The sequence below is a fragment of the Gouania willdenowi genome, chromosome 3 (assembly GCF_900634775.1).
Source record: "Gouania willdenowi chromosome 3, fGouWil2.1, whole genome shotgun sequence".
Lineage (NCBI taxonomy): Eukaryota > Metazoa > Chordata > Actinopteri > Blenniiformes > Gobiesocidae > Gouania > Gouania willdenowi.
In genome coordinates this window covers 40,416,275-40,438,192 of record NC_041046.1, presented here as the reverse complement: position 1 = coordinate 40,438,192, position 21,918 = coordinate 40,416,275, and the positions used below count along the sequence as shown (strand labels likewise).

Below are 21,918 nucleotides of genomic sequence, written 5' to 3'. Positions count from 1 at the left end.
CTACGCACATTTTGCCTGAATGCCGCGTGCATATTTCCAGCCACTTTTGGGACAAAAAAGATTCCTAACCTGTAGTTAGAGGACAAATATTTCACATCCTGTGATTTAGCTTCTGTACAGAAACAATAGTGGGCTTTAAAAAAAACTCCAATTTGATGTGGGGCCCAAATGGTGTCAAACCTGCTCAGACTTTGGTCAGTCGTGGCTCCTTTGACATAAACAAGCTTCTCCTGTTTCTCTGCGTGAAAATGTTCCCAGAGGACAAAAGGCAGTGGGCGTGGAGGAAAGGTGAAGGAAAGCTTTTTCATGTCAATGGTTTAAATTCAGACATGCATGACCAGCCCTGGTGTTGGAGGGTCACATTATTTTTAGGTCTCTTACTGTTCCAACACACATGATTATAAGGGGGAGTGTCTGATATATGAGAACCAGCAGGACTCCACCCACACTTAAGAAAACATGGCAATGATTTTTCTGAATTTTTCTTAGGCTAATGCTAACTTTAAGCTAATGCTAACATTAGGCTAATATTGATGCTAGGCTAATGCTAACGTTAAGCTAATGCTGAGGCTAGGCTAATGATAAGACTAGGCTAATAATAATGTTAACGCTACACCAATGTTAACGCGAGGTTATTGCTAATGCTAAGCTAACGCAATGCGACGCGGACCAGCACATGCATCGTCACTTGCATTTTCTTCAGGAAATGCAATTATTCTAGTTGTTTTTGGCTTGTTTTTCAACTAAGTACCCTCCTTTACACTTACATTAAAGATTTCTCACATTTACACCACACAAAACAAATATCCACCATGGGTACTTGTGCTTTTTAGAGTATATTTCTAAGTCAGTACTTTTATTTGTACTTACAGTAAGTATGTTTTAAAAGAAGTAAAGCAATTCATAACATTTCTACGCCCAATTATTACTAAGCAAATTATTATTATTTTGTTTTAAAATGATCAATGGACTTGAAAAATGAACAGACAACAATCAAATGCATCACATCATAGCCGACCAATCAGATTTATACTCTATACTTAGAGCCTGATCATTTTTAAAAATTTGAATTGAATTGTTTTTGAAAAAGTTGCACATTTTGACAAAATCTTTTATTTTATACAGATGCATTTGTGGAAAATAAATTAAGTTCCAATTGTGTAAGATTTGGTCTCTTTCTTTTTAAGTTTCTACATGAGATGTTTAGGGAACCGTGACAAAATTTAATACCAAAAATAAACTACGGAGGTTGTGAAAGTAACTAGTAACTTTTACTTTGAGTACTATTTAATTGAGCTACTTTTTACTTGTACTTGAGTATTTTATGTATGACGTACTTGTACTTAAGTACAATTTCAATCAAGTAACAGTACTTCTACTTGAGTACATATATCAGTGCTTTTTACACCTCTGCCACCATATTATGAATATTATTTATTCAAATATTAACATTAAACAAAGGCTTGAAAATGTAGTTTTGTTGTTTTTACATCTACATAAATAAACATAAATTGTAAAATGATTTAAGCAAAAGTTTGTCAAATGGGGATGTTTTTATCACGTCTGCCTTCATGGGAAAGTGTATAAAGAGTCAAACTTTACAGCAGCTTCAGTAAATCAAGGAAGAAAATATTTAGTGTTTTTCACTGACTTAACTTTTTCCTGTTACTTAAAACCAAAAAAAAAAAAGAAAAGAAAAATTAACCAACAAAAGCATTGAAAACATGGGGTTTTATAATGTTCATTTTTAATTAAAAATGATAATCCTAATATTGATGATGAAAATGATTTTGATTAGAAAATGAACTGAAAATACAAGATTGGTTCTGATCCCACACCAGGCAGGAGATGACCATAAATGATAAAAACTATGGAAATAAATCTAATTAATACTGTTTCATTCACTTATTTATTAAATATGATTGTTTAGGGGGCACTTGGATACAGAAATAAGAGACTGTGGGTATTTGGGCCAAAAAAAGGTTTGAGAACCACTGATGTAATGTACTGTACAGTAAAACCAATGATGACTGTGTCCACGGTTGAGTTCAAGCATCACATTCCAAACAAGCAGCATGGACACAGTGGTGCTTTTCAACAGAGCTGAATGTGGGTCAGTTTTTAGGAGCACAGCGAGTCACTGTAGTGCTGAGTCACTGTTACGTTGGAGTCTGCCTTTTCAACCTGGGGGCTGCGGCCCAAACAAAGGACAGGCTAAGAACAAACATGACGCCTGACTGTGACACATCGTAACTCAGAAAATCTGGTCGGCTCACATTCACACCAAATTAAACCAAAACTAGAGGGAACACACAGGAAGTAGGGCGGGAATTTAAATCCTTTTAGCAGAGCAGTAATATTTCTGACTACAAACTAAAGGCTAAAGTAATAAAATAGGAGGGAACACTTTATAATAACGATCCGTTATAAGTAGTTAATAGATCATTAATAAACTGTTAGTTAATGAGTTATAAATGGCTTGTTGAATATTTGTACAGTTTGTTAAGTATTTATAACTGATAGCCAATAGATAACTTACAAGATGCTTATAAACAATTTATAAACCACGTTAAATATTCTAACTCATGAACCGACAGTTTATTAATGATCTATTAACAACTTGTAATGGATAGTCATTATAAACTGTTACCAAATAGAATTGTTAATTAACTGTAGTCTGTAAAATCTCACACACAAAAAACAAAAAAAAACAATTCCTTCCTAAATATATAAATGTTTTAAAATTGAAAAAATAAAAATAACGTTTTAAAATGATTAAACATTTACAAAAAATACAATTATAGAAAATATAAGTCATTAAAAAAACAAAATCATATATATATGTGTGTGTGTGTGTGTGTATTTAATATCTCACTGTTATAAATATATTTTTTATGGCAGCTTCTATACTCACCTTGATTTTTATTTTATTTTTTCTTATCTTTGTTTGATATTTATTCTATTTAAAATTCTCGTTTGCACTGTGACTGAAGGCATCTTTTTGCAATTTTGTTGTACTTGTTACAATGACAAATAAAGTTATATTCTATTCTATTTCTATTTTCATAAATAAAAACCTATACAAATGCACCAATACCACTATTCCTATTTGCAGTGGATAATAAAAAAACAAAGTGTTTTCCCTAAATTTTCAAACACAAATCAAATTAAAAGAGAAAAGTGTGTAAGAGGGTGTGGTTTGAATAAGTACGTGATGATGACAGATGTTTTTTTATCTCCCAAGCACAGGAATCACAGACGAGGGAAGGCGACTTACCCACAACCTGGATGATTTCAGCCAGCAGCACACCGTCTGTAACGTCCGTCTGCAGGTCCTTGATCAGACGCTTGTGTCCTGACTTGGCGAGGTAGTGGTTGGCCCAGTCCGTGTAAATCTGCACGCAGACACAAACACCCCCGTGTTAATTGTGAGCCAACGAAAATAAAAGTGGGTCAAAAAATATTAGGAGAAGCCCCCCCCCAGTCACGTCATCTCAAACTTAGGAACACTTGCAAACTCTCAAGTGGCGTAAATGGCTGGAGAACATTTACGACTGTGATGAAATAACGACGTGGCTAAATGAGAGCAAAGTAGCCCTCTTTCTTTTGTTGGGGCTGCGAACTGGCAAATATCCGCGTGGTATTCAAATTGGGGCCATTGTGCTCAGCCGGGGCATTCATCACGGAGCACACGGCGGCTGTTTTCAATGGCCCACGCTGACATCACCCTCTGGGGACAGAAAGAGACCCTTCACTGCCTGGGGGTTGGAGAAAGGGAGGGGTGAGCAGATCTACCATCTGAATAATATGAATAGTCTATTATAATTAGTCTCCAAACTCTCATCATTTCTATTTCTGAGGTGACTAAAAAAGGACACACGGGTTAAAGAGGAGGGAAACTAAGCCTGTTTGAAACAAGAGTTATTTTAAAGAGACTGATACCATGTGAGTCTATTTTGATAGGCAACATTAGGATACTGGTCTGCAACTCCAGAGCACCTTCCCACAAGAGGCATCTGAAGCATTTGTGGCAGCATCTAACTAGAGATACCCCTCCCTTGATTTCACTCAGCTTTTTTAAGAGCAACTTTTTTGCAAGCTGGAATAATGGGCAAGTTTTAGGTGTTTGAGTTGCTGTAACAGAGGTTTCAAGTTCGGAACCAACACGGTTGACGCCACAGAAGGACTTAGACACAACCAACTGGTCTTTTGTTCAATTTTGATGCTAAAGCGGGGTACAGACAAGGATTCTCTCAATCTGAAGAGACTTTTTATCCGTCACAGACTCCACACATGAAGGAAAAAAAAAAAAATCAGACATACTGTAGAATAGTTGCGATCACACTGTATGTGGGCTTCGATAATCTGAACTCACAAACACCAAACCATTTGTTCCCACAACCGATCTTCCTCCAAGCCAGAAATCTTCGCGATCCAACGAGATCTACAACATGATCTAATGCGGTGTTCCTAGCAACTCAGAACTCTGGTTTTTCCAACCTTCTACTTGAAAAACTGACTTGGAACGCCGCCTGAAAACAGAGCTCCTCCTCGGTAAAGTCAGAATAATCTCGAATTTTATTGTGGTCAGACATGATTGAGATGTTTCAACATGCTGCCAAAATCTGAATTTTCAACTCAGAAAAGTTCCCAGTTGCCTGGAACGCAGCATTACGTGTTTCTGTCAGCTCGCTTCTTGATTGGCTACATAGGGTTCCACGTCACAAATCAGGGGGTCATGAGGACGAAGAATTTTGGTTATAAAAAGTGAATAAGTTTCATATTGACTGTTGACAACCTTGACCCGTTCATCATCTTACAAGACATCTGGCATTTACCATCCTTAGTTGGGAAGGAGGAAACGGGACAAAAACAACCCAATTATCTTAATGTGTGTATCCCGCTTTATACAGTAATTGTTTGGGATTGCTTTCTTAAGTGTCATTGAGTAAAAAACTGCTGTGTCATGTTTCGTTACAGCCTTCTATCACAATCAGGCGCATGAACCTACTTCAGCAAACTAAAACTAAACTTAACTACAGCAGATCAGATTGTGACCCTGATGATGAAACCTTGACCACCTATGACATGACCCTGACCCTTTCCTCTGTGAGAACTACTGATCAGGGTTGGGGTCAATTACATTTTTCAGTCACAATTACGTTTTCAGTTACCCATGTTCAATTACAATGAAATTACCATTACAGTGACCAGCAATTTTTCCAATTACAATTGTTTTTATCTCCTCAGAAAGTAAAACACAATTATTGAGCCTGAAATGAAGAACCAAATAAAAGTTAACCTTCCCCTTGTGTTAGCTTTCTGTTAGCATCTCCTATGATAACAGGTCCTAAATCAGTTGTAAAATACATTAAAAACAAATATCTATCATCTGATTTCTTTCATATCTATTGGTTATCTTGGTAGGCTTCCTAATCAATGAAAATGTATAGATATTAAATTTTTTGGTGTGGGCGTCTGATCCCTTTATGTGTCAGTATACATTTTAAATGGCAAAATGTGGGAAAGCTTGATATTAAACATATTTCAATAATTGTCGACTACATACAATATGTGTAAAACTGTACATATTGAACTGTAACATGGTTCCCCAGTTTTGCGTTAAATTATAACTGAAAACTTTTATAGAATTTTCATGGCAATTACAATTACAAAGTCAATTTAATTATGATTATGAGCAACAGATTTTTTAAATTAGAATTACAACTATAATTGTCCCCAACCCTGCAACTGACCACTGCAGAACAGCGTCACCTTTAGGGATACTCTGACTATAACTGGTTCAAATCCCTCTGTTTGTCCATTTTTACTGGTTCTTCCTCAACAATGCATTGCCATATTATTCCCCCCACAAACCAACCACACGAGATTATTTCCTTCACCTGTAATCGGTCATAATTCTATGGTCCATTGGCGTAATCCAGGTAAACTTTCATCTCTACATTTGTTTCTAACATTGGTTTAATTCAAAGGCATTCATTGTTTGTGGATGCTGAGCTTTGTTAAGGTAATCTTAGAGCCCAAAGATGGAGACATCCAGTGTGTGTGACACGGTGGTGACCCCTAGCTCCTCTGCTAGTGTTTACACTGTAAACAGACCCACTAACTCCACCAGGAATGAGTCACGGCTCTGGGGAAGGTTTACAACAGGTGTGAGCACTTCAAAGCCACCACGCACTCATCCTGACGCACAAACGCAACAAAGAGCTTAGCTCACATTAAATATAAAAAGCCAGGGACGGAGCTTCATTATCACAGCCTGCTTTTTTAAACACAAATTGAGGTATAACAGGAGTCTTGAGTGATCCAAAGTTTAAAAAAAGCCTTTTGTTCCTGCTGGATTAGACTCTGTTCCTTCAGCTCACACTGAGATGACTGTGCAAAAAGGAAGTGAAGTCTGTAAGAGCTTTTGTGCGAGTGTGAAGTCTTTTGAACAGGTAAATTGAGGGTTTGGAGTGTAATTAAAAACAAGGTGAAATGGGCAGCTGACATTCACAGAGCTGAAAAACCACAAAGGCCCCGAGGGGGAAATGGGTAGAACTAGAAAAATGAAGTGAAGAAAGAGAAAAAGTAACTTTACAGATACAAGCACAGGCTACACTTTCAAGGTTTCACCTCAAGTTTGTACACATTGAAAAGTCTCATAACCATACCTGTCAACTTTTGAATTTGAAAATAAGGGACATTTTCTGGTGCCCGCTATGAGCAGCCCCCCCGCCCATATATTGCATATATCTATCTATATATATATATATATATATACTGTATATATATATTGATATATGCAATACTGTAGTTTTCTATGTTGCCAACTCGATACATCTTGAATCTCAATATATCGCCCAGCTCTAATTCTTAAATTATAAAACAGCCTAAATAAAAACATAAATGGGTTTATTTAATATACAGTACTTACAGTTTATATCCAAGTCAACACATTGCATATTTACTGTTCATTTCACGTTGCTTGTCTTTAAGTTAGACATTAAGATTTTATTTTCATTACATATTTTCTTATAATTTTTCATGTACATTATTTAACACTTTTAAAGCAGTGTATATTTGTGGAGCTTGTGATTGGAAGATTTTTCATGGTGACTTACGTCATTCCTTCTGCTGTGGTAGACGTTAAAATCTCAGATATTAATCTAACAGAACGTGTAACTGCTTCACATCCTGCTGCTCTTTAGGAAGATAAACTCTGTGTCCCATTTTATAAAGTATTTACACCAGTTCTTTGTTTTTTTTTCACCAGAACGTCTTCATTCATCATCTCTGTTCTGAGTTGTTTCCGGGTTTGTTGCCGCTGTCGGCACTAATCTCGCGAGAACTGTCACTCAGGCCATTCCAGGTGGCAGTTCTCGTGAGGCTAGTGACGGCGTTCAGTTTAGTAAGGCATCTTTATTATTAATTATTACATTAAAATATGGGATATTTACGGGAAAATACTGATGTGGGAAGATGGCGGGAAAGAGGGGTAAAATACGGGAGTTTCCCGACCAAAACGGGATACTTGACAGGTATGCTCATAACAATGGATTAGCTGCACATTTTTCTTTCGTCTCATTTAATTTGCAACCCACAAGAACAGCCCCAATGATTTCAGAGCGACACATTTTTCAGTTTGGGTAAAACTCAACCTATTTGGTGGTGATGAGATAACATAGAAGGCATTTGGTGTGGAAAACATGTACTGTATATACTGTATGCATTAGTCAGAATCACAGTGGACAAAATCACAATCCCTTTTTAGAAATGTGGTCAAATCTCAGTTTTCCTGTTTATCTATTGATCATATGCCAACACCTGAGAACTGCTTTAACCTGTTATTGATATGACTTGTCAGTTATTAAGAGGTGTCCACTCTATTAAAGTGTGTCCCTATCAGATTATCAAATGCCAACACCCAACCTGTACCTTTACTACAACAACATGTGCTATGACCCCGCCCCCCAGTCTAAACATGGGTTTGGACCCAGAACAATGCCTTGCTTGTCTGAATGCTGTCTCAGTCAATCAGACGTTAACAAAGAGGGATGATGATAAAAACAATTTAACACATCCCTATTTTTTTTTTTTTATTATTTCTTCACCTGTAACCCTCTTCCAGAGGCATTTAATGCTCATGTTGGTGGGATTAATTTTTTATACATGACACCAAATGATTAAATATCAGCGTTATTCAAGGAAGTCATTTCAGTCTAGTGTGCAGAAACACGATGATAGGAAGAGGGGAAACACTCCTCCATTCCCTGAAACACACAGTACTCAGTCTTTCTTTTGAAACTGTTAATCGAGCTAGGAACGTTCCCATCACTTGAAAGTGATTTTACAGTGACTCATTAATTCTTTAAGCAACTGTGGATTTATCAACGGCCAGGAATGAAATCCCATCAAATCCACAGCGCTTAACACATGATGGGGCAGGTATGTAAACAACACAGTGACTTAATGTGTCTCAATCCTGTCAAAATGTCATTTAAAAGGGCCAAAGATGAGTATTTATATACCTTAGATAGCAACTTCATTGCGCAACACAAATTTGTACTTTTTTTTTGGTAAAAACCTTGAATTTACCTTATAACTAGGGCTGAGCGTAATCAACCAAAACTCATATATCGATATTTTTTCTCAAAATGGCGATATACGATATTATGCGATTTTTTTTAACTCAATAAAGTCTGACTAAAATGATAATTCTGGGTTAAATTTGCTGATGAAAAAAGCCACACAAACACATTTATTACCAAACAGCTGTACAATATGTGCCACTTTAGTCTTTTTCTCCTCTGAGGGACAGCACGTGTGAGTGAGTTCTGTAGTGTGGCTTGCTTAGGGAAAGGTCTGGGATAAGACGCACTAATTAACATAACTTTGCTTTTTATGCTGTTCTGAGAAGTCGTGAGAGCGCGACCCCTAAAACAAGTATTTTAAAACAAAATAAGCTATAAAATAAAAATATATCGATATAGGCAATATTGTAATTTTCTATATCACTACAATAAAATCTTAAATCTCAAACTATCGCCCAGTTCTACTTTTAACTTATAAGTGCAGAGCTATTTCCTGGTGCCGTAAAATCTGCCACTGCTTAAATGTGTTCACAAGAAAATATATCTGAGTGAATAAAAAATGGGTTGATGGACACACACACACACTGTTATTGTCAACTTATTTGCTGGCAGATTCTCCAAAGTGTCACCACTTTGTGCCATGAGTCAGCAGATATAAGCTCCTCCATCCAGAACGAGCAACGCAAGTGAAGAAAATGATTGAATGCATGAACTGAACACAGAAAAACTACTTTATTATACTCTATTTATCTATCTATCTAAGAAAACTTAGACATGAAAAGAAGAAAAATATATTTATATATTTAAAGACACTGGGCACACATGTGGCCTTTGGTCATGTCTTCCACAACAAACACTACAGTGACTTGTTAAACCATAAACATAATTACACCTTAGTTTGCTAAAAATGACTCATCAATTCTCTGAAGCCTCTGACATACAGTGATGAGTCAATTGCTGCTTCTGTTGGTCCAACATGGACATGTTTTTAACTGCTCCAGCTTCTACATGGCCTGATTGTGCACAGATACTGGACTGGAGCAACGTGCACGGAAAGAAAAGACAGTTTAGTGAATGAAAGCATGAGCCAGGCATCACGCTGAGCCTTTGGTGAAGCTCAGCCAATCAGAGGGCTAGAAACGGCCTGTGGCCAGGTGTGTGTTTGACAAGCCGTCACTCAGCGGGAGCAGCACCTTTGTGTGAACCTGCTGCTCTTTCATGACGTTGTTATTTGCACTGACACCAGCATGTAAAGCACACACTGTGCTAACGCTAACATGTCCACCGACAGAGCAAACTTTGTCTACTTTCATTTAGGATAGGGTGACCATGGTGGTCAGAGGGGCCGTAGGTGCAAAATGGCAGCCATGCTATTGTCAGTATTCACCAGGGCAGCTGTGGCTACATTAGAGCTTACTGTAACGCGCTTTGAGTCGCTATATAAATCCAAGCCATTATTTTTTTTTTTTTTTTTTAACTCAGGGTCAAACAAACCCACAACATTGAATCTTTTGTTGTCCTCTTAACGTGTTAACAAGTGAACGAATGTGATTTTTTACAGGCAGAACTCCTTAAACTACTCATTAAAATAAAATAGCTAATTAGACACATTACAGTAACTCATTAACCGTAGACATTAATGTTTGGTTAAGATGAGTTTCTGAAGTGTGTAAACTGAGATTGATGATGTATATCAAATGGAATGTTCAGGATATGTACAGAATGTATTACAAATGTCACGCATGTCCTCATTATTACTACATTGCAGCAGAAAGCTTTGCAAAGTTTCTTTTCACATTCATTTTCCACCACTTTTAATGGAAAACCTTAGATTTTTTTTTTCTGCTTATTTAGGTTTGATTTCTATTACAAATATTGTTGTCAAATTACATTTTAACCCCATATTTTCCCTGACATCAAATGCCGACACCCTCTGGTCTTTCATTATTTCTTGCATTCATTAAAGCAGAACTCAGTAACTTTTTTTTCACCTTAATAAATCATTCTCATAGCCCCTGTGAGGGTAATACAAGAGTTTATGGGGTGATTGGGGGGTCTTTCACCCCCCCCCCCCCCTGCTGTCTCTGGCCAGAAAACTGCACTTGTAACTTTCCCTGCCTCTGAACCGGTGACAAGACGTACTGCTTTACGACGGCCCAATACAAACTAATGCCAGATTATGACCACACGGTTGTCTACAATTTTATATTAAACTTATATCACGGCAGAGCAATTAAAAAAAGGCAGAGAAGACCTTCGTTCGAGGAACGGAGCAACTCCATGTAGTGACAGCTCAGCAACAGTACGCTGACGACAGTGTGTGTGACTGCACAACAGGCACGCACACGCACTCGCAACCCAGTGCTCCATCAGGCAGCACACACACAAATATCCATCCATCCTTTTTCAGAGCCGCTTTGTCACCACACAAACAAACACATCACACACATTTCCACACTACCTTCTGTATTACTCCCACATCATTCATTTATTTTACTTGTCTCTCTTCCTCATACTGCTCACATGGTCACATGGGACCTAATGTGTGAAAGCTCCCTTAGTGTCACTGTTGTATTAGGATTTTTCAGTGATCGGTTGCTACTGTCTTGGAAGAGCGAAGGTGCACATGTAGCTGTGGGGTGGGGCAGGTGGCGGGAGATGTGGCGTGTTTTACGACAGTGACATAACCAAAAAAAGGACCTTTAGGGGGAGCTCTAAGCGCAAGTTCTGCTTTAAGAGCGTAGCTGATATAATGCTGATAACTCTGAGACAAGACGCTTTTTTACTTCCTTGGTTCAATAAATGAGCTGAAAAGCTGTTTGCTTAAGACACCATTATAAACTAATTCAGCTACACCAGCATGTAACTATAAAAACAACACAGATAGACCAAAGCTGCTGTAAAGTGCTAACTCTGAATGGTACTGAATGCTGAGTTTAATAGAGACGTTGAAGGCATCTCTAGGGACCACATTAAGGAAACTAATGGAGTTTAAAAGTTAAAGCTTGAACAAAGGAATCAAGTGGTTTTTGGGACCAATGACCTGTTTTCTCTAAAAGCTACACTGTAAGAAATTGCTGTAAAAATAGAGCAATTCTGACACATTAATACACTGTTCTTAGTAAAGTCATTACAATTTGCATTATGGATCCTTCATTACTCTGATATTTTATTTTTAGAATGAATTAGATTTATTGTTTTGACCAAAAACACATCCAACAGTCGGTAAAATTGACTTTACTACGTTGTACATGTTGGTTAGCCAACTTTTCATTCTTTTTTTTTGGTCATACTATAAAACAGTGGTTCTCAAACTTTTTTGGATCAAGTACCCCTTTTCTCTTATTTCTGAATCCAGCTACCCCCCTTTGTCCGACTACAAATGCAGCTTAGAAAACTATTTAAAAAAAACAGCTATAGAGCAAAATAATGGAATGAACGAGTGATCATTTTGAGATAAAGAATTTCTGGTGACCCTAAAGATGTTTTTTGTCTAAAATTAGTATTTGATCATTTTTGAGCTCAGGTATTTTAGCATTTTAGTTGAAGCAGATATATACGGTATTTCACAAAGTCAACGTATAGAAACATATAGTGCTGTTTAAGATTGTGTGTTGTTTTAATTAAAAAAAATTTAAATATTTTTACATTTTTTTCAGAAATTTCAGGGGACCCCACATGGGGTCCCGACCCCAAGGTTGATTTAGTAGCTCCTAAATAGATTTATTTCTATAGTTTTTATAATTTCTGGTCATCTCATGTTCGGGGTGGGACTAAGACTGACACTTTTGTTAATTTTCCACTCCCTTTTCTCAAATACCCCCTGTAATGCCATCACATACCCCTAAGGGTACACATACCCCCATTTGAGAAACACTATTGTAAAAGATGATTACTTCCAATATGCTCAAAGAGAGAAAAGAGGCACTCATACTCCTTCCTTGCAGATGTAAGTTATGTTTCGCACTATTTAAATGCCATAGCGTAAAAAAAATGTATAAAAAAAGTTTGAAAAATACTGTTTTTTTAATAGTGCAAGCTTTTACTGTAAATTGCAGTTAGCACAGTTTTCCAAAAATGCAATGCCTTTTACAGTATTAAACTGCATTTACTAAGAACAGTACATTACTGCGCTAAAATTGCTGTATTTTTGCAGCAATTTCTTACAGTGTACTGTAATAACGTTGCAGTTCCTGGAGATCCAGCTCAGTCCCTGATGTTTCTATTTCAAGATGACCTTTCCTCTAAAATCTCCATTTCCCAAGTAGCCTCAGCTGACATCTGTAGCATGATGATCACTAAATCTGCACTTTGAATAGTTTCAGCTTGTTTTAATAGACAAAAACAGGACTGTTGACAGTATTTTTTCTCGAACCATTGCTCTGCTCTTACCACTTTGTAGTTGTCACAGGAGAAATGGCTGTAGGTCCTGGCCGGTACGCGGAGGACACCGTAAGTCGCCATGGGAGGCCGAAGAAGACTCAATAAATCAGCTCAGCCAAAGACTGAACAGCTGGAGAACTTCCAGAGGATGGAAGATGGTGGTGTTGCTGACCTCATCACAGTGTTCATCCGTCTGTCCGTCTGTCTGTCTGTCTGTGCAGGAGCTCTGCTTCAGCAACACTTCAGAGTGAAGCCTCAGATCCCCTGACAGTATCCTAACCCCTCCACCACACACACACACACACACACACACACACACACTAGTTGTCATTCACCCTGTCTGTGAGTCATAGAGCCCGACTCATTCCTAAACAGCAGGTATACCATGAATCCTCCAGGTGTCATTGGACAGAGAACTGTTTTGTATAAGAAAATCAAAGGCAAGAGAAAATATACACGTGACATGATCTTTCCAGACATGTTACTGTAAAAAAAAAAAAGCCAAGCTATCAAAGTACTAATCTCTCCCACCTGAAGATCATAACATGAAGATCCAAAGCAGCCGCTGAGTCACGAGTTCTCCTCATGCACCTGGATGCAACTGGAGGTCTCAGGTTAATTGTTGACTAGTTGAGAATGGACTTGGTGTTTAGAAGCCTGGGGTTTATTTTTATTGAGGTCAGATTCACTCTGTCTTTGTAGAAATCTAGACCACTTTATATTTGCAAATATTCCACACACCCACGCACGCACGGGGAAGCAAAGCAAAAAGTCACTGCAATCCTGCAGTAGATATACCAGGCCTGTTTGTTGTTAAGGGTGTGAGAAAAATCAACCGCGCGATTATCGTAACGATACAAAAAGAAATGTTGAATGACGCCTGGTCACTAGGTGTCAGTGAACCACATCAGACATTATTAAACTCCTCAATGCATTTTAGCTTTGTTTAGAATAATTTAGGAACTCAACAAAATCTAAATAAGTTGTAGAAGCAAAAGTTAAACTTTTTTCTTTAATTGTAATTTGACAGTTTGATAAACATATCACTTGTTTTTTATATTGGTACTTGAATTACAGTTAGTTATCATTTACATATTCTCGCAAGTTTTAAAAAAAATGAAATAAGGTTCTAGTTTTTTATTGTCATTTTTATGTTTCCATGAAAATCTAAATTTGTTTCTCTGGGCCAGCAGCATACTGCAAAATAAATATGAATGGAAATATAGTGCAATATAAACATAATACAACAGAAATAAATAATAAAGAAAGTACACACAATACACACAAGTGCAGTAAAAATAAAAATATAAGCGCAGGTACCAAGGTGGGTGTTTTACAGCGTCAGAGCTTTTGTAATTATTGATATTGCATTATATATTGTATTCTTTAGTATCGAAATTTGTCGTGTTATATCGTATTGTGACACGCAAATTGTGAATCATGCATTGTATCGTATCGTCAGATTCATGGCAATGCACACCCTTATTTGTGCTGCTGTTGCTTTACGACTAAAAATAATAATGAATGAAATGTTGGACATGGTAAGTGCAATTAAAGGATGAGGTCAAGAAGACTTTTGGGTCATGTTTGTGGGCGTTGTAACACCCTCCTTCTTATAAACAACTCCTCTTCACTGGTCGAGTTTCATTCTGTTTAGATGCATCCACTCTGTTTCCATGTTGTAAGAAGGCACAATATAAATAAAGTTGTGGTTATTAAGGAAAGCTGCTACTGTGAGAATGAAAGGACAGGCATTAGGAGGTTCTCATTCTAGCAACAGAAAACATGTCAAAAGAAGAAAAATCATGTCTTCTTCTACGCTGCAAACATCCCTGCTCTGCGCACGTGATCAAACTAGCAGTTTTCACCACTGCCATCATACATCAGGATGTGACAACGCGGTGCTAGTTTGACACAAGTAGAGGTTTACAGAACAAAATCCAAACAAAGCTCTTTTGAGGTGTCAAAGTGACAACATATCACTTAAAACAAGTCATTTTTATAATCTCATCCTTTTGCTCATTTTCTCCACTCCACTCAATTTTTAATATTAGAAAAAATCTGAGAACTCTTAAGGAGCAGATGATCAGCTGCAATATTTGGTAAAAACTCTGTGCTTTTCATAAGATAAGAGCTTATTGTAAAGGTTGTTGTCAGAAATGTGAGAAAGACGAGACATGTTGGGTCATGTTCCAGAGTTCTGTTGGATAATGATTCCTTCCTGGATGTGACAGAGATCCTCATTCTTTACTGACAGAAAATCAGAGTGTTCTTTCTGCACACATGGTGCGATACGGTAGACTACAGAAAACACACACACACAGGTTCTCCGGTGTAAGGTGTCGGGCCATGTCCAACCATCACCTTTTCTTTTCCAGTGATGAAGGTAATTCACACCAAGAGCAACTAAACTAGAGCAACTTCACCAAGGAACTGTGTTCCACTTGCTTTAGAACATGGATACTGACACCGGGACTCGTGTGGATTTATTAGAGCAAAAAACAACTGCAGTAAAGACTTTATATTGCGTTTACCTGAGCTGAGACACGTTGGCCGCGGTTACTTGATGTTTTTTAATTTGGATTTCATTAATCTGAATTAAATTACTCCAAATTAAAGTTTTCTGTTTTGCGTTTACATGGAAATAGTAATTTCAAATTGAAGTTTGCATGAAAACACGTATAATCTGCTATATTCAATTCCGCTTTAGGTCAGGGGGTTGGGAAGGGTTCTGATTGGACAGGGAGCGAACGTGACGTCTTCACGTCTATCGTAAAAAAACACACAGCAAACCTTTTCTTTTCGGCTACAACACAGAAGACCACATAATAAGAACTGTTTTTACTTTTATTTTGATTGTAGTTTTGAAGCAGCAGCCCGAGGATAACACATGGTTTCACTTTGGTCAGCGGAGCAGGAGAAGGAGATAGAGTAGAGGAGAAAGGAGGCAGAACGCCGTACTTTGGCCAATCAAAGCTGACGGTTAATGCAACGACTGCTCTATCTGCACTTTACAGAATTTTGAGTAAAAGAAGAACTTTACGATGATTAGTGAAGCTCTGTGATCTGGTGCAGGGCTTCACATCCTCCAGTATAGTCTGTTTCGTTCTGCCGTTGTCCGTGTGATAAGTTTGTGTGAATGTCCGTTTATTCTTCTGTCCATCCACTTTTCATTATATCCATATCTTCTATGGCTCTTTTAAATAAATAGTATCGGCTTGAGTCCAACGCTTGCTTCGGGCGTCGAATTATTCCATTCGGAATTGAAATCGGAATAAACCAGCCACCTACTTCAGATTTAAGTTTAATTCGGAAAGACCATTGGAATTAAGTGCATGCAAGGTCAGTTTAAAGAGGATTTAACTTTATATTCTGAATTAAAGGGGAAGTAAAGCTCTCATGTAAACATGGCCACTGAGACAAAATGGTTAAGGAAGCAGGCTTGTAATCGGAGGATCAGAATCCAACCTCTACCATCACTGTGGAATGTTGAGCAAGTCGCTTAACCTCAACTGCTCCTTTTGTATGCTGCTTTGGATAAAAGCGTCTGCTGAATTAAATCATAACATAACCTAACCACTAGAGCGGACATGGGCTCGTCTATAAACGGTTGCATTTACAGACCTTGGAGTCACTGTTAGCTTACCAATACACGGGAAGAGATTTGTCACCTTTACAATAAGTGCTGACTAGGCCACTGGGAGTGAGGCCCAAGGCCAAGACAGGCTGACTTGATAAGACTGTAACATGTTTTTCTGCAGTCAGTGTCTTCTCCTCGTCCTTCTCTCTCTTTCTGTTTCAGGTGTCGTGAAGCTGATGATGGAAGTTCCTGATCTGTGGTTCACGGCTCAACTAGTCTGGGAGACTGATGTTCTATCTCTCTATCAGTTCTGTTGGTCCTTCTGTCCAAACACCCCAACCAGTCGACGCAGATGGCTGCCACCTCTGAACCTGGTTCTAACAGAGATTTCTTCCTGTTAAAAAGGAGTTTTTTCTTCCCACTGTCGCTAAATGCTTGTTCATGTGGATCTTGTTGGGTTTTTTCCTTCTTATTATGAATTTTATATTTTAACAAGCGCATTGAGATGACTTTGTTGTAATTTGAACTACAAAAAGTTGAATTGAATTGAATTAATCTTGTAAAAGTATTGAAGTTGGCGGAAGTTTTGATCTTTCTTTGGACTTGATTGAGAAACATTCTGGTTTCCCCTCCTGCTGCTCAGCTCCATCGAGCAGGACTCTGCATCACTCCGATCTGCACCAAGCTGACGGTGACATGTGGCCAAACATCCCCTCTGACCCGGGCGGGCCACCTGGCAGATGGCTGATGGGAAATGATGGATGAATTTATTCACATTCACACTAAAATCTGAAGTGAGGGTGCCACAAGGAAAGGGAACGGCGATCACTGATTGAGTAGCAATGGTTGTTTCCATACGGGCCTGCGTGGATGCAGACAGATGCTTCTGTCAATGATCTGTGTGATATGAACAGAGGACCATGGTGGCTCTGCCAGCTGCTGTGCTGAGCTCTAATCCAGACATGTTTTGGCTAAACAGTGGATCAATCAGATTACAGAGATCAACTCTTGTTTGATAAACATTCATAAGTAAATAATGTCCGTACGACATATAATAAATCTGTACTTACTTCAGTCATTGTGTAGTATTTCAATGCTTTGTACAATTTTATGGCTTTCATTATTTAGGTATGTAGGGGTTTGATTCCCTTGGTTCGATTATCTGGGTGCAGATTTCAATCTGGATCTGTGTGTATGTTCTCAACAAAAAAGCAGGAGGAGCATGTTCTCTAGATGAAATATTGACTAAAGTTGCATTTCTATTTACAGTTGTTCAGGTGAATATCTATGAAGGTGGAACAATATCTCGTGCAACAAGAAATCATGACATTAAGCTCATATCCAGAGTTGGTTAGTAAGTATGTCTCGTTAAAGTTTGAAAAAGAATGGTTATTTTGCTAATTGCGAGTTCTTTTTTGGGTGTTTTTCTTTCCAAAACTATTGTATCATAACTTATTGTGAGCCCATAATTGTCTATCGTATCATCGAGCCCTTATGTTATTTTATTTTTAAGAATATAGAATGTGAAATGGTTGAGGCCAAAGTGCCATATGGTGCATTTCCGAGGCAGAGTCACAGTAATTTGATCATGAAAGCATCAAAATCTCATATTACCTAAAAATGCATCTGAACAACACATAAAATGACAAATTTAGTTGAACGCTAAAATCTTGATCTATTACTTCAGATTTCACTAACATCTGCTAAATTAGTCTGTGTTAACAAAAACCAAGGGTATTACACTATATTCCTTTATATAATAAAGCAATTACATCCAAAGCTCATGTTTTCTTTGTTCCTATCACCAGTTAGATGTAGAGAACCATCACTGCTAAACTCTCCAGTTTTTATGAACCAGCCGATCCACTCCATCTTTACTCTCGAGTGGCTTTTGCCCACAAAAAGCTCTAGAGCAGCCCTCATGTTTGGTTCTTTAAACGCATGCTCCTCGCTGAGGCCGTGGAAGACAAAACAACTTGGCTTGAAAACTGCATCTGAGAGCAAGGGATCATGGGAAACTGGGTTAACAACCAGAGAGCCACAACACAATGTGATGTTATGTGATACATAAATTGACATCTTAAAATATATCTCAATCTTCTGATCACATAATTTACCAAGCGACTGTTGTTATTCCCAAACTGTGAGGGTTTTTTGTAATAAAAACACAGAAAATCATAAATACTTCCCACATGGATGCCTTAGTGACTACCCAGTGGAAATAGAAGAGTGGTGTCGGCCTTGAAGCCTCTAATCATGATGCATCCTACGACATACAGCCTGATACACATGAAGGCACAGCAGCACAGCAAGTGCTATTAAAGAGTTTGTTACGAGCAAGCAGCACATCTGCAGGGAAAGGACTGTTTTCACCACAGAGAACATTTACAAACACAAGTCTCTCAGTCGCTTTTATGAGTGAACCGATTTGGAATCATTGCGTTTCATGTTGACTCATGCGTTTCAACCAAACAGATGCAATTTAAAATCTTCCTCGATGGTGATTCTAGGTTTTAGTTACTAATATCATGCACACTGTGCATCTTATTCCAGTGACTGCTACTTACTGAATGTGGTTGCAATTTCTGGCATGAAGCAAAAATAATAATGAACAAGAATAACAGTGGTTCTTTCAATAATGATTGTGTTTGCAGCTCAGCTCATTATCTTGAAATGTTAAGCCCTCTGGCCTGTTTTGTTTTTACTGTACTCACACTGTAGCCTTGTTTTTTGTGAGTCAGCTCTGTGTCAGGGATGAGAGTTTGATTATATCCACACAGACGCGCTGTTTTTAACCAGTAGTAGCCTCTCTGATGGACCTCAGAATCTAGCTGCGTTTCCATTACCCTTGGAAATGAGCAAAATCTAAATAGCGCAATGAAAACTGGTAATGGAAATGACTGAATTAAAAAAAAAGTCGCAAAAAAGTTTTATGCTTTCATAAGGAGGTTTTTTTCAGAGGTTTCGATATTGAAATGTGTCGCAAAAGCGCTATGGAAACACCTTTTCTGCAAATACATGTCACAGGACGTGACGTACTTGGTCACATGACCACTTCTCTCCAAATAAACATGACGCCATACGTGTAAACAGAAGAGGAGACCGGGACATTTCTTATCGTTATACTTAAATATTACTGCCACATTAGACGTGAAACAACAAAGGAATACGGAGTGTTATAAGGAGGTTTGGAGTGTCCGTCTTCCTGCAGTAAAGTCTTGCGGGATGAGATTTCATGGGATTCCTGCCCAAAACAGCCTTCAATGGAAACACATTCAAAACGCAATTATACTTTGTGGACATTTAGAAACATTGCCTTTATTTTGCTAAAACCTGTGATGGAAACCAAGCTTATGATTGTGTGACAATAACCTGACTATTAGAAAAAACAAACATGTTGACGAATACTAGATCAAAATATATCTATATCTTTGTTGACATATAAAAAACAAAAAAGTTTAATACTGTCACATGCCACAGCATTATGACAAGCATATCAAAACTGGAATACCGTTACATTCCTAATCAATACCATTCAATATCCGGTAAATAAAAGGTAATTGAACCATTAAAAAAATGCATAAACTCTGACCCCATGTACTTTAGTCGACTAAAATCTGAATATCATTGAGTTGACTAAAACTAGCCTATAACTGTAATAGTCCTGATTACTAAATTTGGACTAAAACTCAGTCAAAGTTTGCCTTCTGAATTAACACTGGTGTGAATGAGTTCTAAGATACGACTCGATCTCACAGTTAAATGTGTCACTTTTAATGTGTGAAACCACGACACATCTTTCAAACTCAACGTGCTTTAATTGGAAGTGAATTTGCACAATTTCATCTTGTTGTAACACTTGATTCAGGGTTGAAGTTATGGTTAAGGTGATAACTCCACAAAGATTTTGTGACACAATGCACGAATAAATATCATTGCGGTACGTAAATTATGAGGAAATTGTGTTGCCACTAGGATTGAGCGATATTTTATCGTTTATCGTCAAAAATATTCTCACCGGTAAGAATTTGTCATCCCACGATATAAACGATAAATTCCCAAGTCGGAAATTAGTGAAGGCCACCGGCCATTTGTCCCTCAATTTAGCCAAGAATGCCCATAAAATCCTTGTTCAACAGGTCAAAACGAACCCAGTCCAAGTTCCTTCATCAGATCCACCCAAAGTTCCACAAACACAGGGACAGAGATGAACCCGTAGCAACGATTATGAACTGGAAACTCAACTAAAGCTAACTATGCTAAGCTAACCCACCGGCACACAGACTGGGCTAAGAGCTAATGCTAACCACTCCATATAAGGAATAATAGACCAAGTAAAAAGAACACGTCTTACTGTCATAAAACCACAGAGAGCCATTGATTTGTTTATGGTCAGATTTAAAACTTGTATAGAAGAATAAAAGCTAAATGAAATAAATGTTAGCATAATATTAACGTCACTATTCATCCGTCCAAACTTGTGAAACGCAATATTTTTTAATTATATTTCACGTGTTCACAAGACAAAGCTGGTCCCATTAGACTAATGTAACTATTGAGATTATTACACCTAAATATACTGAATGATTACATCATCAGCTTGATCTGGTTTAATTATAGGAAATCAGTTATTTATCAACCATGAATTTATGTAACTCATTATCAGATAAATGAAACAAGATGCAGCAACAGTAAAAACACTGATGGAGTTATTTGTGCTTTTCAAGTGCTTTTTTTTTTTTAGAAAATAATTGAATTTTAAATTAATAAATTAATTTCGTACAATAACACTAATAGAGTGATACGCATGCACTAATATATTCCATAAAATATCAGCTCATGAACTCTTTGAGTCAGCAGACATTGTAGCCTGTTTACACTTTAAGTTGGGAATTGTTTTATTTATTTATATTTTTTTATTTATCGTGATGTTTATCGTTATCGTGATAAATACCAGAAATTATCAAGATCATTTTTTTTAGTCCATATCGCCCACCTCTAGTTGCCACACACAAATATTTATTCAAACTACATTTAGTGTCATTGTCACCAACATCATGGAACTGGGATGTAAAATGGCCCAGTTAGCGCTACCAGTCCACACTGAGGCTGCGTCCTCGCAACTGCTCACATCTTTTACTAAAACTCCTGCAGGCTGATTTTCAAATTCAATTCCAAATTCTGTTGCACATGAAATCCATTGAGATGTGAGCAAAACAACAATTCTCTGAGGATGTAACTTTACCTTAAACAGTTTAATGTTTATGTTGCACTGAAATACGCTACACAGATAAATTTGTCTTGCATCATCAGAACGTAATCTATGAAAAGGAATTAGATGGTTACACAGTCATGAGTTAT

The 21,918-nt window shown here is 37.6% G+C and overlaps 1 protein-coding gene across 9 annotated transcripts in view; it reads right to left on the bottom strand.

The window, feature by feature from the left end:
* The window catches only part of nav2a (neuron navigator 2a), a 304,501-nt gene that overhangs the window by 116,144 nt on the left and 166,439 nt on the right, over positions 1-21,918 (bottom strand). For 8 of the 9 annotated variants that reach the window (XM_028473410.1, XM_028473361.1, XM_028473378.1 and 5 more), the window contains one exon: positions 3,278-3,395. In XM_028473410.1, the coding sequence (XP_028329211.1) occupies positions 3,278-3,395 (118 nt within the window). Of the gene's footprint in view, positions 1-3,277; positions 3,396-12,986; positions 13,252-21,918 lie in introns of those variants that run through there. The other variant, XM_028473418.1, reaches the window with a different exon arrangement.